This window comes from Chiloscyllium plagiosum, unplaced genomic scaffold, assembly GCF_037043375.1.
Source record: "Chiloscyllium plagiosum isolate Xiang-an unplaced genomic scaffold, Cpla_swu_hap1 HiC_scaffold_14, whole genome shotgun sequence".
Lineage (NCBI taxonomy): Eukaryota > Metazoa > Chordata > Chondrichthyes > Orectolobiformes > Hemiscylliidae > Chiloscyllium > Chiloscyllium plagiosum.
In genome coordinates, this window is record NW_028270152.1 from 3235460 (window position 1) to 3253265 (window position 17806).

The window sequence follows — 17806 nt, forward strand, 5'->3', positions numbered from 1 at the left end:
AGGTAGAGTGGGACAGTCAGGTACAGAGCGGGTCAGTGAGGTACAGAGCGGGACAGTGAGGGACACAGTGAGACAGTGGGGTACACAGTGAGACAGTGAGGTACAGAGTGGGACAGTGAGGTACAGAGTGGGACAGTGAGGTACAGAGTGGGACAGTGAGGTACAGAGCGGGTCAGTGAGGTACAGAGCGGGACAGTGAGGGACACAGTGAGACAGTGGGGTACAGAGTGGGACAGTGAGGTACTGAGTGGGACAGTGAGGAACACAGTGTGACAGTGAGGTACACAGTGGGACAGTGAGGTACAGAGCGGGACAGTGGGGTACAGAGTGAGACAGTGAGGTACAGAGTGAGACAGTGAGGTACAAAGTGAGACATTGAGGTACAGAGTGAGACATTGAGGTACAGAGTGAGACAGTGGGGTACAGAGCGGGACAGTGGGGTACAGAGCGAGACAGTGGGGTACAGAGTGAGACAGTGGGGTACAGAGTGAGACAGTGAGGTACAGAGTGAGACAGTGAGGTACAGAGTGGGACAGTGAGGTACAGAGAGGGACAGTGAGGTACAGAGTGGGACAGTGAGGTACAGAGCGGGACAGTGGGGTACAGAGTGGGACAGTGAGGTACAGAGTGGGACAGTGAGGTACAGAGTGGGACAGTGAGGTACAGAGCGGGACAGTGGGGTACAGAGCGGGACAGTGGGGTACAGAGTGGGACAGTGAGGTACAGAGTGAGACAGTGGGGTACAGAGTGGGACAGTGGGGTACAGAGTGGGACAGTGGGGTACAGAGTGGGACAGTGAGGTACAGAGCGGGACAGTGGGGTACAGAGTGGGACAGTGAGGTACAGAGCGGGACAGTGGGGTACAGAGTGGGACAGTGAGGTACAGAGTGGGACAGGGAGGTACAGAGTGGGACAGGGAGGTACAGAGCGGGACAGTGGGGTACAGAGTGGGACAGTGAGGTACAGAGTGAGACAGTGGGGTACAGAGTGGGACAGTGGGGTACAGAGCGGGACAGTGGGGTACAGAGTGGGACAGTGGGGTACAGAGTGGGACAGTGAGGTACAGAGCGGGACAGTGGGGTACAGAGTGGGACAGTGAGGTACAGAGCGGGACAGTGGGGTACGGAGTGGGACAGTGGGGTACAGAGTGGGACAGTGGGGTACAGAGTGGGACAGTGGGTTACAGAGTGAGACAGTGAGGTACAGAGTGGGACAGTGAGGTACAGAGCGGGACAGTGGGGTACAGAGCGGGACAGTGAGGTACAGAGCGGGACAGTGGGGTACAGAGTGGGACAGTGAGGTACAGAGTGGGACAGTGAGGTACAGAGTGGGACAGTGAGGTACAGAGTGAGACAGTGAGGTACAGAGTGGGACAGTGAGGTACAGAGCGGGACAGTGGGGTACAGAGTGGGACAGTGAGGTACAGAGTGAGACAGTGAGGTACAGAGTGAGGCAGTGGGGTACAGAGTGGGACAGTGGGGTACAGAGTGGGACAGTGGGGTACAGAGCGGGACAGTGGGGTACAGAGTGGGACAGTGAGGTACAGAGTGGGACAGTGAGGTACAGAGTGAGACAGTGAGGTACAGAGCGGGACAGTGGGGTACAGAGTGGGACAGTGAGGTACAGAGTGAGACAGTGAGGTACAGAGTGAGACAGTGGGGTACAGAGTGAGACAGTGAGGTACAGAGTGAGACAGTGGGGTACAGAGTGGGACAGTGAGGTACAGAGCGGGACAGTGGGGTACAGAGTGGGACAGTGAAGTACAGAGCGGGACAGTGGGGTACAGAGTGGGACAGTGAGGTACAGAGTGAGACAGTGGGGTACAGAGTGGGACAGTGGGGTACAGAGTGAGACAGTGAGGTACAGAGTGAGACAGTGGGGTACAGAGTGAGACAGTGGGGTACAGAGTGAGACAGTGGGGTACAGAGTGAGACAGTGAGGTACAGAGTGAGACAGTGGGGTACAGAGTGAGACAGTGGGGTACAGAGTGGGACAGTGAGGTACAGAGCGGGACAATGGGGTACAGAGTGGGACAGTGAGGTACAGAGTGAGACAGTGGGGTACAGAGTGAGACAGTGGGGTACAGAGTGGGACAGTGAGGTACAGAGTGAGACAGTGAGGTACAGAGCGGGACAGTGGGGTACAGAGTGAGACAGTGGGGTACAGAGTGAGACAGTGAGGTACAGAGCGGGACAGTGAGGTACAGAGTGGGACAGTGGGGTACAGAGTGAGACAGTGGGGTACAGAGTGAGACAGTGGGGTACAGAGTGAGACAGTGAGGTACAGAGTGGGACAGTGGGGTACAGAGTGGGACAGTGGGGTACAGAGCGAGACAGTGGGGTACAGAGTGAGACAGAGAGGTACAGAGCGGGACAGTGAGGTACAGAGCGGGACAGTGAGGTACAGAGTGAGACAGTGAGGTACAGAGTGGGACAGTGGGGTACAGAGTGGGACAGTGGGGTACAGAGCGAGACAGTGGGGTACAGAGCAGGGTGGTGAGGTACAGAGTGGGACAGTGGGGTACAGAGTGGGACAGTGGGGTACAGAGCAGGGTGGTAAGGTACAGAGTGGGACAGTGGGGTACAGAGCAGGGTGGTGAGGTACAGAGTGGGACAGTGGGGTACAGAGCAGGGTGGTGAGGTACAGAGCAGGGTGGTGAGGTACAGAGCAGGGTGGTGAGGTACAGAGTGGGACAGTGGGGTACAGAGCAGGGTGGTGAGGTACAGAGTGGGACAGTGGGGTACAGAGCAGGGTGGTAAGGTACAGAGTGGGACAGTGGGGTACAGAGCAGGGTGGTGAGGTACAGAGCAGGGTGGTGAGGTACAGAGCAGGGAGGTGAGGTACAGAGCAGGGTGGTGAGGTACAGAGTGGGACAGTGAGGTACAGAGCAGGGTGGTGATGTACAGAGTGGGACAGTGGGGTACAGAGCAGGGTGGTGAGGTACAGAGCAGGGAGGTGAGGTACAGAGCAGGGTGGTGAGGTACAGAGTGGGACAGTGGGGTACAGAGCAGGGTGGTGAGGCGCAGAGCAGGGTGGTGAGGTACAGAGTGGGACAGTGGGGTACAGAGCAGGGTGGTGAGGTACAGAGCAGGGAGGTGAGGTACAGAGCAGGGTGGTGAGGTACAGAGTGGGACAGTGGGGTACAGAGCAGGGTGGTGAGGTACAGAGTGGGACAGTGGGGTACAGAGTGGGACAGTGGGGTACAGAGTGGGACAGTGGGGTACAGAGCAGGGTGGTGAGGTACAGAGTGGGACAGAGGGGTACAGAGCAGGGTGGTGAGGTACAGAGTGGGACAGTGGGGTACAGAGCAGGGTGGTGAGGTACAGAGGGGGCCTGTTTAGTTTACTCACCGGCAGCTGGTCCGTTGGTGCCCGTGGTTCGGCTTTCTCTGCTTCGTAGGTGTAGAAATCCAGAGGCATACAGAAGAATCCTGGCTCAACGTCCTGGCAGCGCCTGCTAATAATATTGGGTCGACAGTCACACTGCCCGCTCGCCATCGAACATCTGACAAGAACAGGGCACACCGTGTTATAAACTAACAAAGCATTCTTCACTTTACACAGCGACATTGGGTTTTCATCAGATTTACAGACACTTCCCCATGGGGTCTTTCAGCCATACCTCTCAGCTGAACTCTCGATTCCCTTCTCCCTGGTGTGTCTATCCAACTTCTCAATATCGATATCTCACACTATCATCACACTCGATCCAGGTAAAGATGTTTCACCTAGAATTCCTGTTTGATTTATTAGTGATTGTCTTAATGAACTGTATACAACTGTAAACATTATCGCTATGGTGTCCCTGTCAAACTACTTATCATTTTAAAGACTTTCTGACAGTGCAGCACTCCCTCAGTACTGACTCTCTGACAGGGCGACACTCCCTCAGCATTGACCCTCCGACAGTGCGGCACTCCCTCAGCACTGACCCTCCGACATGCGGCACTCGCTCAGCACTGACCCTCCGACAGTGCAGCACTCCCTCAGCACTGACCCTCCGACAGGGCGGCACTCCCTCAGCACTAACCGTCCGACAGTGTAGCACTCCCTCAGCACTGACCCTCCGACAGGGCGGCACTCCCTCAGCACTGACCCTCTGACAGTGCAGCACTCCCTCAGCACTGACCCTCCGACATGCGGCACTCCCTCAGCACTGACCCTCCGACAGTGCAGCACTCCCTCAGCACTGACCCTCCGACAGTGCAGCACTCCCTCAGCACTAACCGTCCGACAGTGCAGCACTCCCTCAGCACTGACCCTCCGACAGGGCGGCACTCCCTCAGCACTGACCCTCCGACAGTGCAGCACTCCCTCAGCACTGACCCTCCGACAGTGCAGCACTCCCTCAGCACTGACCCTCCGACAGTGCGGCACTCCCTCAGCACTGACCCTCTGACAGTGCGGCACTCCCTCAGCACTGACCCTCCGACAGTGCGGCACTCCCTCAGCACTGACCCTCCGACATGCGGCACTCCCTCAGCACTGACCCTCCGACAGTGCAGCACTCCCTCAGCACTGACCCTCCGACAGGGCGGCACTCCCTCAGCACTGACCCTCCGACAGTGCAGCACTCCCTCAGCACTGACCCTCCGACAGTGCAGCACTCCCTCAGCACTGACCCTCCGACAGTGCGGCACTCCCTCAGCACTGACCCTCCGACAGTGCAGCACTCCCTCAGCACTGACCTTCCGACAGTGCGGCACTCCCTCAGCACTGACCTTCTGACAGTGCAGCACTCCCTCAGCACTGACCTTCTGACAGTGCGGCACTCCCTCAGCACTGACCCTCCGACATGCGGCACTCCCTCAGCACTGACCCTCCGACAGTGCAGAACTCCCTCAGCACTGACCCTCCGACAGGGCGGCACTCCCTCAGCACTAACTGTCCGACAGTGCAGCACTCCCTCAGCACTGACCCTCCGACAGGGCGGCACTCCCTCAGCACTGACCCTCCGACAGTGCAGCACTCCCTCAGCACTGACCCTCCGACAGTGCCCACTCCCTCAGCACTGACCCTCCGACAGTGCGGCACTCCCTCAGCACTGACCCTCCGACAGTGCGGCACTCCCTCAGCACTGACCTTCCGACAGTGCGGCCCTCCCTCAGCACTGACCTTCTGACAGTGCGGCACTCCCTCAGCACTGACCTTCTGACAGTGCGGCACTCCCTCAGCACTGACCTTCTGACAGTGCAGCACTCCCTCAGCACTGACCTTCTGACAGTGCGGCACTCCCTCAGCACTGACCTTCTGACAGTGTGGCACTCCCTCAGTACTGACCCTCCGACAGTGCGGCACTCCCTCAGCACTGACCCTCTGACAGTGTGGCACTCCCTCAGTACTGACCCTCCGACAGTGCGGCACTCCCTCAGCACTGACCCTCTGACAGTGTGGCACTCCCTCAGTACTCACCCTCCGACAGTGCGGCACTCCCTCAGCACTGACCCTCTGACAGTGTGGCACTCCCTCAGTACTGACCCTCCGACAGTGCGGCACTCCCTCAGCAATGACCTTCTGACAGTGCGGCACTCCCTCAGCACTGACCTTCTGACAGTGCGGCACTCCCTCAGTACTGACCCTCTGACAGTGCGGCACTCCCTCAGCACTGACCCTCTGACAGTGCGGCACTCCCTCAGCACTGACCTTCTGACAGTGCGGCACTCCCTCAGTACTGACCCTCTGACAGTGCAGCACTCCCTCAGTACTGACCCTCTGACAGTGCCACACTCTCTCAGCACTGACCCTCTGACAGTGCAGCACTCCCTCAGTACTGACCCTCCGACAGTGCAGCACTCCCTCAGCACTGACCCTCCGACAGTGCGGCACTCCCTCAGCACTGACCCTCCGACAGTGCGGCACTCCCTCAGCACTGACCCTCCGACAGTGCGGCACTCCCTCAGCACTGACCCTCCGACAGTGCAGCACTCCCTCAGCACTGACCCTCTGACAGTGCGGCACTCCCTCAGCACTGACCCTCCGACAGTGCGGCACTCCCTCAGTACTGACCCTCCGACAGTGCGGCACTCCCTCAGTACTGACCCTCTGACAGTGCGGCACTCCCTCAGCACTGACCCTCCGACAGTGCGGCACTCCCTCAGTACTGACCCTCTGACAGTGCGGCACTCCCTCAGTAAAGTGGATGAAGACAGATAATTAAATGTAAGAAGCAAAAGAAGAAACAGCCTTTTGGATGAGGCCCTGCTCTGTGTTCCTGAGAGGGCAGTACCTGTTATTGTAGGCGCCTCCAAAGTCACAGTCACACTGTCGGCAACCCGCCATGTCGTTACTGAGTCCCCAATATTCTGGCTGCACAAGAAAATCGGGAAAATACAGGAAACAAATATTACACAAGCAATGCGAGGCAGCTGGCAATTTCAGCTTTGTCAGCGCATCCCCAATTTCCACACTCCCACTCTCCAATAAACCCCATACAGCACCATGAGCCACTGCTACCATCGCATAGGACCTTGCTTCCCATAGTCATTTCACAAGAAGTCACACTAGACCTGAAACATTAACTCTGTTTCTCTCTCCACAGATGCTGCCAGACCTGCTGAGTCTCTCCAGTGTTTCCTGAGGCTGTACTCAGTTATTCAGCTCCCGTTGCACTGGGTTTTTTCCCCCAGACATTCAGAGCACCGCTCACCACCCCCAGCACTGGCGAGCTGACATAGTGAAGGGAATGCAATGAACAGGTTTCCGCTGCCTTCCCTCACTCTCCCAGTGCAGCCCTCGTAAAATCCAGTTATTCTCTCACCGCTCACCCTGCCCAGATTCCTCACAGCTCTCAATCAGGCCAACTCTGAGCCTCTTCCTGGGGTGGGGGGAGGGGGGTCCAAAACAAGCATTCAGCCGCCTTACCTCTGTGCCGCAGAGGAGAGTCAGCCTCCATTCTCTGCTCAAGTGTCTAGGGAGGAATCACAACCTGATCTGCATGGTTTCGGCTGGGGCGGAGAGAGTGTTTAATTTTAATCCTTCCAGTGAGGATCTGAGCTCTCCAATTGTTCGGTTCTCGTCAAAGTGTGATGATTACCAACTGTTTCAGTTGACAAAATTCCACCAAGACCAACTTGAGCGAGCAATTGAAGAGGGGCCAGAAGGCCTCAGATTTGTGTTAACAGGTGCCAACCAATTCACCGGACAAGAATATAATAGATGACGAACAGTCAGCCTGAGGATCAAAGTGGTCCACAGGACTCCTGATGCCGTCTCAGTGAAACAGTCAGAGGAAGGCTTCCTTACAGGTGATGACCAAACACATGCAGCAAAGACTGGCATTTCATGGAACTTCCGGATTGACCATGGTCTCTGGATGTTAATGTTCTGTGTGATTTATGGACAATGTAAACTTAGGGTGATGGAAGTGTATAAAACACTTTTTTTATATACCTTAAGAGTATCCTAAAATGTTTTACAAATAATTGAACTGTTTTGAAGTTGAGGGAATGAGAGGTAATTTCAGAAACAGAGAGCGTTACAGACACAGATACAAAGCCAGAGCCTCAGATACAGGATGAGCTTGTCCTGGAGATGTTTCATAGCTCAATCTGTGACCCACACAGGGCAAGGCAGCAGCAGGTGGAAGGCTGTCATTTTCTGGTGCTATAGAGGAAGTTTTGTTTAGTATCTGGCACCATATTGTCCCTGCCCTGGGAGAGTTTGATGGGGAAGATGTAAAGGGAGCTTTAATCTTTATCTAACTCCGTGCTGCTCCTGTCCTGGGAATGGTTGATGGGGACAGTGTAGTGGGAGCTTTACTCTCGTTAAAATAAAAATTTAAAAAAAGACAAAAACGAGAGGCATGGTGGCTCAGTGGTTAGCACTGCCTCCTCACAGCACCAGGGACCTGGGTTCGATTCCCACCCTCGGGTGACTGTCTGTGTGGCATTTGCACATTCTCCCCGTGTCTGCGTGGGTTTCCTCAGATTAGGGTGAATTGGCCATGCTAAATTGCCCATAGTGTTAGGTGCATTAATCAAGGATAAATATAGTGTGGTGGAATGGGTCTGGGTGGGTTACTCTTCAGGGAGGATCGGTGTGGACTTGTGGGCTGAAGGGCCTGTTTCCATACTGTAGGGAATCTAATCTAACCTTCCATTTTTAGAATCAAAGTCACTCTTGTCTCACCAATGAGCCTCATCAGTCTTTTCATTTAAATTCAAAGCATTGAGACTTGCCTATTTAGCCCTTCAAGCCAATGTATCTCCAGCTCATCCATTTCCCCCATCCCCTTTGATATCTTTATCTAAGGAAAATACATCCACCTCAGCACTGAGGGCTCCTTTATCAATGATACTGATGCACACGATGTGGGGTACCAGTATTTATTGCCCATTGGACAGTTAAAAGTCAACCACATTGCTGTCGGTTTGGAGTCACCTATAGACAAGACTGGATTCAAATAGTAGATACCTTCCCTAAAGGGGGATTAGGGAACCAGATGATTTTCCTCCAACAAGTGGCAATGGTTATCTTAAGTCCAGAGTATTATTCCTAAATTACATTCAAACTCCACCATTAGCCATGGCAGGAGTTGAAACAAGGTCTCCAGGAAATTAATTCAGTGCCTAGTAATAACAATATTACTCCATTGCCTCCCAATAGTGCTAACTCATCATTACTGCATTAAAATAATCGGCAGGTTTGATTGCGTGTGAGCGTGCAGGGGCAGCAGGTGGTAACAAAGGCAAATGGGATGTTGACCTTCATTGTGAGAGGTTTCGAGTACAGGAGCAAGAATGTGCTGTTGTAGTTATACAGGGCCTTGGTGAGGCCACACTTGGAATACTGGGTGCAGTTCTGGTCTCCTTTTCTGAGGAAGGATGCTCCTGCTCTGGAGGGAGTATTGTGAAGGTTTCCCAGACTGATTCTGGGGATGGTGGAGCTGACGTATGAGGAGAGATGGTGGGGAGGGATCCAAAATGGGAATGCTTTCCACCAGCATCCTGAGTTGTGGTTCACTTGACTGAATTTTCACTTCTGAATTGGAAGGTCATGGGTTCAATTGAAGACCTGCCTGTCCTCTCAGGTGGATGTCAAAGGTCACACAGCATTATAGTCACGAAGAGCAGGGACAGTTCTCCACAGAGGCTTGGCCCATATGTACTTCTCACTTTGTCACATTATCTTGTTATTATTGCTATTGCTGCTTAGAAGCTTCCTGTATGCAAATTAGTTGTCACTTTTCAATATTATAGAATCTTTATTGGGTGTAAACTGCTTTGTAAGAGCTTGTAGAATCCCTACACCCTGGAAGCAGACCATTCAGCCCACCAAGTCTACACCAACCCTCCAAAGAGCATCACACCCACATCAACCTCCCTACCCTATCCCTGTGACCCTGCATTTCCCATGGTTAAAGCACATTATGGGCAATTTAGCATGACCAATCCACCTAAGCTGCGCATCTGTGGCCTGTGGGAGGAAACCGGAGCACCCGGAGGAAACCCACACAGACACGGGGAGAATGTGCAAACTCCACACAGACAGTCGCCTGAGGCTGGAATCGAACCCAGGTCCCTGGTGATGTGAGGCAGCAGTGCTAACCACTGAGCCACCATACTGCCCTAGACAATGAAAGGTGCTATTGAAATGCAAGTTTTTCCTTTTCATGAATCTTCTTCTTCTCAGCTGTAACTTTGAAAGAGTATCCTGATTCACTGATCAGGAGACTCCCTTCAGTGGTCAAGTCTCCAAACCCAGTGACGAGTCTCTGTCAGAGGGAACCCTGCAGCCCACTACTGGATAACTGACCCACGATGCTGGCCCATACTCACCAGACAGAGATCACAGTAACGTCCTGTCACGTAGCGTTTGCAGAAACAATCTCCACTGATCGCATCACATGGAGCCGTACTCATGATGACACCCCGAGGATCACACCTACACGCTGGGTTAAACAGCAATTATTACAGGCATATCATCTCACACCTTCACCAAGTAATTCCCACACTGAAGAGGCAATGGATTGCCAGCTTGTAACAGGAGGTTCAGATGTACAGCAGACAGATGCTGGTACCCAGTGTTGGCAATGGGGCCCTCAGAGAGTCAGACAGCACAGAAGAGACCTTTCTGTATAGAGGTTTATAAAATCACAAGGGGCATGGATAGCGTAAATAGACAAGGGTTTTTCCATGGGGTGGGGAGCCCTGAACTAGAGGGAATAGGTTCAGGGTGAGAGGGGAAAAATGTAAAAGGGACTTCAGGGCCAACGTTTTCACACAGAGGGTGGTACATGTATGGAATGAGCTGCCAGAGGAAGTGGTGGAGGCTGGTACAATTGCAACATTTGAAAGGCATCTGATGGGTATATGAATAGGAAGGGTTTGGAGAGATATGGGCCAGATGTTGGCAAATGGGACTACATTAGGTTAGGGTATCTGGTCGGCATGGACGGGCTGGACCGAAGGGTCTGTTTCTGTGCTGTGTATCTCTATGAATATAAGTCTGTCACTCCGACCTGCACCAGTCCCACTTTCCCACACTAGACCCCACCAATAGGTGGGCACTGACAGCACAGTGATGGTGTATCAACTAAACTGCTGGTTATCTCAGACAGGTCACTGGTTAAACCTGACCAAGGGTGTGAGTGTTTCCAGTACATACCCTGACAGCCATGTGGATTGTCCATGCTCAGGCCATAGAATCCCTCCTTGCAGCGGTCACATCGAGTACCTCTCACATTCTCCTTGCAGCGACACTGACCCCCAATGATGGCAAAGTCCAGGTCCGTGTCACTGTCACAGATCCCACCCTCCAGGGAACCGACAGGATCACAGTCACATGCTGTGGGAGACAGAGAGAGAGAGAGAGAGAGAGACAAGGTCCATTGAGAGTAGGAATGGTTGACTCTTGCCTGGGTGATTAATGTCCATGATAGATTACCACTACCCCACCCCCCCCGACAGTTCATGCATTGGGAAGACAGCCTGATCAGATCAGCATCAGTCTTATATAATGGTATAGCGGGGTCAAAGGGCTGAATGGCCTTCTCCGGCTCATGTTTCTTTAATTCTTACTAGAATCAAAATCCCCTAACTACATGCTTGTCCACATATAGTTCCTTAAACCACCATGGAGATGGCAGTTCTCCGCCCAGGGACGGTCAGGATTAAGGAGGGACATTTAGGAGGAGCAATATCAAAACCAAATACTCATCTTTCTGATGGAGCATTACTGAGTCAATGCAGGGAAATGATTCCCATTTCCTCAGGAGTCTTAAACATGGATCACAATCTCAGAAAGAGAGGTTGATTAGTTAAGACCAAGATGAGGAAACATTTATTCACTCAAACAACAGTGAACTTCTGAGAATTCTCGAGAAAGCGCCACACTGTCGGAGGGTCAGTGCTGAGGGAGTGCCGCACTGTCGGAGGGTCAGTGCTGAGGGAGTGCCGCACTGTCAGGGGGTCAGTGCTGAGGGAGTGCCGCACTGTCGGGGGATCAGTGCTGAGGGAGTGCTGCACTGTCAGGGGGTCAGTGCTGAGGGAGTGCTGCACTGTCGGGGGGTCAGTGCTGAGGAAGTGCCGCACTGTCGGGCGGTCAGTGCTGAGGGAGTGCTGCACTGTCGGACGGTCAGTGCTGAGGGAGTGCTGCAGTGTTGGAGGATCAATGCTGAGGGAGTGCCGCACTGTCGGAGGGTCAGTGCTGAGGGAGTGCCGAACTGTCGGGGGGTCAGTGCTGAGGGAGTGCTGCACTGTCGGGGGGTCAGTGCTGAGGAAGTGCCGCACTGTCGGACGGTCAGTGCTGAGGGAGTGCTGCACTGTCAGAGGATCAGTGCTGAGGAAGTGCCGCACTGTCGGACGGTCAGTGCTGAGGGAGTGCCGCACTGTCAGAGGGTCAGTGCTGAGGAAGTGCCGCACTGTCGGGCGGTCAGTACTGAGGGAGTGCCGCACTGTCAGAGGGTCAGTGCAGAGAGAGTGCTGCACTGTCGGGGGGTCAGTGCTGAGCAAGTGTCGCACTGTCGGAGGGTCAGTGCTGAGGAAATGCCGCACTGTCAGAGGGTCTGTGCTGAGGAAATGCCGCACTGTCGGAGGGTCGGCGCTGAGGGAGTGCTGCACTGTCGGAGGGTCAGTGCTGAGGGAGTGCCGCATTGTCGGAGGGTCAGTGCTGAGGGAGTGTCGCACTGTCGGAGGGTCAGTGCTGAGGGAGTGCCGCACTGTCGGAGGGTCAGTGCTGAGGGAGTGCCGCACTGTCGGAGGGTCAGTGCTGAGGGAGTGCTGCACTGTTGGGGGGTCAGTGCTGAGGGAGTGCTGCACTGTTGGGGTGTCAGTGCTGAGGGAGTGCTGCACTGTTGGGGGGGTCAGCGCTGAGAGAGTGCTGCAGTGTTGGAGGTGCCATCCTTGATGCGACACTTACGGATACAGGCGTCCTCAGAACGGATGTCTGCTGTAGGATTTCGGTAATAAAAGGGCTTGCACAGCTCACAGTTCCTGCCCATCGTGTTGTGTTGACAGTTTTCACACACACCCCCACTCAGGTTTCCTGTTGCGATGTACACAGCCATGTCAAAGTGGCAGCTGGTCGCATGCTTGTTGCAGTTACACTCTGAGGGGAAATAGACAGGCCGATGTTTGAACAGAATTTAGAATCGGAATAGTACCATTTTAAAGAGGAAACAAGAAGAGACTTTAAAGGCGATAGTACAAGTTGGGAAAGCTGTGAAATAAACCATTGACTGACAGAGGAATGCGGAAGCTATGCGAGGAAACTCTGCTGAACCTTAATGACAGTTGTCCTGGACAGAGGGTGAGGTTTGCGTTTAATTCCCAACACTGTGCTCTAAGGCCATGGTGAGAGTGTGGAGGTGATTTACAGGAATGCTTCCAAAATTGAGCAACTTCAGTGAATATGTGGAGAGACTGGAGAAGCTGGGGTTACTGTCCTTAGAGCAAAGAGGCTCACATGGACAGACGTTTCTTATCTCCTGATTAGATCATCTTGTGTGTTCCAGACCCCAGTAATAGTTCATGCTGCACACATGAAGCCGGCCAGTGCCATTCCCAGGTACTGATCCCTCGGAAAGATGGAAGTATTCTGATTGCAACCCTCAGTTGACTTCTTTTTCACGTGTAATCATCTGTCCATAATGCTTTCAGATACAAGCGGAGAATTAGGCTCTTGGCCTATACCGTCTGGTATGGATTGAGGGTCAGGGTTTGAAGCTACTGGCTGGGATGAAAGACCTCAGTTTTGCAAGCTACCTTTTAACAAAACAATGGGGTCACAATTACACCCGTGACAGCTCAACCCTCCCTCTATTTCAGGAGGATTTTACTCTGCTCACTCCCTTTCCAATGAAAATAGCAATGAGGGTGGAGCCAGTCTCTGACCACAATACCAGGAGACCCTGTTCCATTTGTTGAATCAAACGCAACACATTATTGAATAAATTAAACTCCCCAGAGAGTTGTTATGCACATCCAATCACAAAACAAACTGCTTTATTCTTTCGAGGCACATGTGCATCACTGGCTGGGACAAAATTTATTACCCGTCCCTAGTTGCCCCTTGAGAAGGTGGGGGTGAGCTGCCTCCTTGACCCGCTGCAGTCCATGTGTTGTGGGTAGACCCACAATGTCCTTAGGGAGGGAATTCCAGGATTCTGACCCAGCCACACTGAAAGAACGATGATATATTTCCAAGTCAGGATGGTGAGTGGCTTGGAGTGGATCTTGGAGGGGATGGTGTTCCTATGTATCTGCTGCCCTTGTCCTTCTAGATGGCAGTGGCTGTGGGTTTGGAAGGTGCTGTCTGATGATCTTTGGTGAGTTTCTGCAGTACATCTTGTAGATAGTACACACTGCTGCTACTGAGCGTCGGTGGGGGAGGGAGTAGGTGTTTGTGGATGTGGGGCCAATCAAGTGGGCTTTGTCTTGGATAGTGCCAAGCTTCTTGAGTGTTGTTGGAGCTGCCCCCATCCAGGGCAAGTGGGGAGGATTCCATCACACTCCTGACTTGTGCCTTGTAGTTGGTGAACAGGCTTTGGGGAGTCAGGAGGGGAGTTACTCACCGCAGTATTCCCAGCCTCTGACCTGCTCTTGTAGCTGATGTATTTATATGGTGAGCCCAGTTAATTTTCTTGTCAATGGTAACCCTTGGGATGTTGATAGTGGGGGCATAATGGTAGGCAATGGCCTAGTGGTATTATCACTGGATTGTTTATCCGGAGACCCAGGTAATGTACTGGAGACCTGGGTTCAGATGCTGCCATGATAGATGGTGGAATTTGAACTAAAAAAAATCTAGAAATAACAGCATCCTCGCCAGGCCCAGAACCTCACGTTTACCATGGTTAATCCTCCGGACCTACAATTTGTTGGACACAACAGGCAATTTAGCATGGCCAATCCACCTAACCTGCACATCTTTGGATTGCGGGAGGAAACCAGAGCACCCGGAGGAAATTCACACGGGCACAACGAGATTGTGCAAACTCCACACAGACAGAAGGGCAGAATCGAACCCAGGCCCCAGCACTGTGAGGTAGCAGTGCTAAACACTGAGCCACGATGCTGTGCTGCCCTGGGGTGATACATAAATACACATTATTGTTGCCATTGTCAGAGAGGCATTGAGCCATGGAGATCTATAATGTGGGAAAGGCTCTTCAACCCATTACCTGCACATCCAGTCCTACTTATGACAACCCTATTTTCCAGCACTTGGTCCAGATTTTCCTGCTCCTTGGATACTGCCTGACCTGCTGTGTTTTTCCAGCACCACCCTAATCTTGTTCCATAGCCTTGAATGCCTCGGTCACTCTTGGTGATCGGGGAGATGGAGACACATTCGTGAAAGGAGGTTGGAGCAGCTGGCTACTGTCAAAGAGCTAGAATTCCTGATGGATGCACATAATATATCAGCAATGCCTCTCAGCTAGTCACAGCTGAACAGCCTTTCTAGGGTCGTTGGTGCTAGCAGGCAGTGGGACAGGCCGTGGGCAATGGCTCCAGCTTCTTGTTATTGCAGGAAGATCCTAGAGACCAGGACAGATTGGAGGATTATTCCACTCCAGACCACAGCCAAATGGTGAGGAGCTACAGCCACCTGGGGGGGTGGCGGGTGGGGTTGGGAGAGTCTGTCTCTCCATGTATTTGCTCCCTGATGGCTGGCTTCCCCTGTTTTATAAAAAAACTTTCTTTTTGTTTCTGTGCCTCCCCTGCTGTCTCAGTCCATCAGCGTCAGGGAGCAGCTCTGTGCTGACAGGGAATGGGTACAGGTGACCTGCGCTCTACTGGGAATGGGTGGGGGGGGTTGGAGGTTGGTGGTGGAGGTGGGGGGGGGGGGAAGGTGAGAACGCTGAGGCAAGGGTGAGGGGACCATCAATCCAGCTCCTGAGAGTACAACATAAACAGCTCGAGCTGCTGCCTGGCTGTTTCTGATCCCAGTCACTCAGGGAGAACATTCAGCAACATTCAACTGAATTGCTCTGTGGAATCTGACAGCTCCCTCAGCGCAGCTGCAAATAATTCTCCTCAAGTATATCTTCTTACCCAAATGACAGATCTAACCATATTCATTGAACCAGCCCCCTGCAGGAGGGGGCTATATCGGAGCACTATGGGAGGTTATTCAGCCTGATGGTGTCCATGCCGTTTACTGCATGAGCCACTCCCCTGAGCAAGCCATCATCGCAATTCAATGGGAATGAACTGCACAGACAGGCGATCGAGTACAACTTGTCAATGCAGGTGTGTACCCTACACCTATTCCTCCTCTCAGTCCCCTCTTCATCATCAATGTACTCTACTATATAAAGACAAATAATTCTCTAAAAGAAAAGAAAGATCAGAATACTTTGCTGCAGAGGGATCTGGGTGTCCTTGTGCATCAATCACAGAAAATAGCCTGCAGTTGCATGAGGTAATAAGGAAGGCAAATGGAGTTTTGACATTTATAGCAAAATGAATAAAGTATGAAAGCAGGGAAGTTTTGCTGCAACTATCCAAGGCATTAGTGAGACCATATCCAGAGTACTCTGTACAGTATTGGGCTCCTTACTTGAGGAAGAGTGTAGTTGTGTTGGAGGCAGTTCATAGGAGGGTCACTGGGTTGATCCCAGGGATGAGGGGTTTGTCTAATGAAGAGACATTGAGCAGTTTAGGCCGATACTCCCTGGAGTTTAGAAGAATGAGGGGAGATCTAATTGAGGTCTATAAGATGCTCAAGGGAATTGACACAGTAGATGTAGAGAGGATGGATCCTCATGTGGGACAATCCGGAACGAGAGGTGATGGTTTTAGGATAAACCAGAGACAATGGGGAATTCCTTCTCTCAGAGGGACATGGATCTGTGGAATTCACACGCCCAGAGCGTGGTGGATGCTGGGAGACTGAGTAAATATAAGGTGGAGATAGACAGAATGTTTAATTAGTAATGGGTTACAGACAGTGGGCTGGAAAGTGCAGTTAAGGCTGAGATGAGATCAGATGTGATGGTATTAAATGACAGAGCAGGTTTGAGGGGCCTATTTGCACTCCTAGTTCTGATGTTGTATAGCTGTTTTGCTCATCAGGGAGTAACAAGACATTGGGCTGTCTGTAAAACCACCAGAAATGTGCAAGCTGTTGATTGGGTTGGGGTTTGGTAAGTTATAGAGACTGGAATAATGGGTTGTCTTCTCTCAATAAACATCTGTTCAGTGATGGCCAGGGATTTACAGCAAGTCATTCACAAATAGTGGAGCTTAAGTATGCCCTTACGGCCAGTAAGCATTATTGTTTCAATAGACACGGAGGCCAATGAAACACTAACTGACAGAGAAGTAAACAGATCCATGGTTGGTTGTAGATTTCCAGCTCCTGGTGTAAGGAGTATGTATAATATTTGGAATATGAACTAGAAAAATTGAAAGCTTACATACCAATGCATTGCAGAAGATAAACTTTTTTTACATCTCAACAGTCAAAGAAGGAACTAGGTGGTGTTGATTTATTGGTTACACAAATCATGTGACTCATGTACTTCATCGTGGTGATGAAGGGTTTGTCACATGAGGAGCAGATGAGACCTCTGGGTCTGTACTCAAAGGAGTTCAGAAGGACAATGGGGATCTGATTGAAACTTACAGAATACCAAGAGGCCTGGATGCAGTGGACAGGGAGAAGATGTTTTCACCAGCCGGAGAAATTAGGACCCAGAGCACAGTCTCAGAGTGAGGGTGTGATCTTTCAGATTGGAGATGAGGAGGAATTGCTTCAGCTAGAGGGTGGTGACTCTGTGGAACTTATTACTGCAGAGGGCTGTGGAGGCCAATCCATTGGGTGTATTTAAGACAGAAATAAACAGGTTTTTGACTAATAAGGGGATTACCGTGGGTGGCACGGTGGCACAGTGGTTAGCATTGCTGCCTCACAGTGCCAGAGACCCAGGTTCAATTCCCGCCTCAGGCGACTGACTGTGTGGAGTTTGCACGTTCTCCCCGTGTCTGCGTGGGTTTCCTCCGGGTGCTCTGGTTTCCTCCCACAGTCCAAAGATGTGCAGGTTAGGTGAATTGGCCATGCTAAATTGCCCGTAGTGTTAGGTAAGGGGTAAATGTAGGGGCATGGGTGGGTTTCGCTTCGGCGGGTCGGTGTGGACTTGTTGGGCCGAAGGGCCTGTTTCCACACTGTAATGTAATCTAAATCTACAGGGAAATGGCGGAAGAATGGTGTTGGGAAACATATCAGTCATGATCGAATGGCAGAGCAGACTGAATGGACAAAATGGCCTAAATCTGGTCCTACATCTGATGGTCACATGGTATGACAGAAGCTGGATTTGATCATTTTGTGAGAGAGATTGAAAAGCTGCCGAGCAGCCGTCT

The 17806-nt window shown here is 52.1% G+C and overlaps 1 protein-coding gene across 2 annotated transcripts in view; it reads right to left on the reverse strand.

The window, feature by feature from the left end:
* The window catches only part of lamb2l (laminin, beta 2-like), a 206593-nt gene that overhangs the window by 100322 nt on the left and 88465 nt on the right, over positions 1-17806 (reverse strand). For both annotated transcript variants that reach the window (XM_087994040.1, XM_087994039.1), the window contains exons 10-14: positions 12357-12545; positions 10605-10784; positions 9776-9888; positions 6226-6305; positions 3351-3504 (exon numbers count right to left, since the gene is read on the reverse strand). In XM_087994040.1, coding sequence (XP_087850166.1) covers positions 3351-3504; positions 6226-6305; positions 9776-9888; positions 10605-10784; positions 12357-12545 — 716 coding nt within the window. The remainder of the gene's footprint in view (positions 1-3350; positions 3505-6225; positions 6306-9775; positions 9889-10604; positions 10785-12356; positions 12546-17806) is intronic.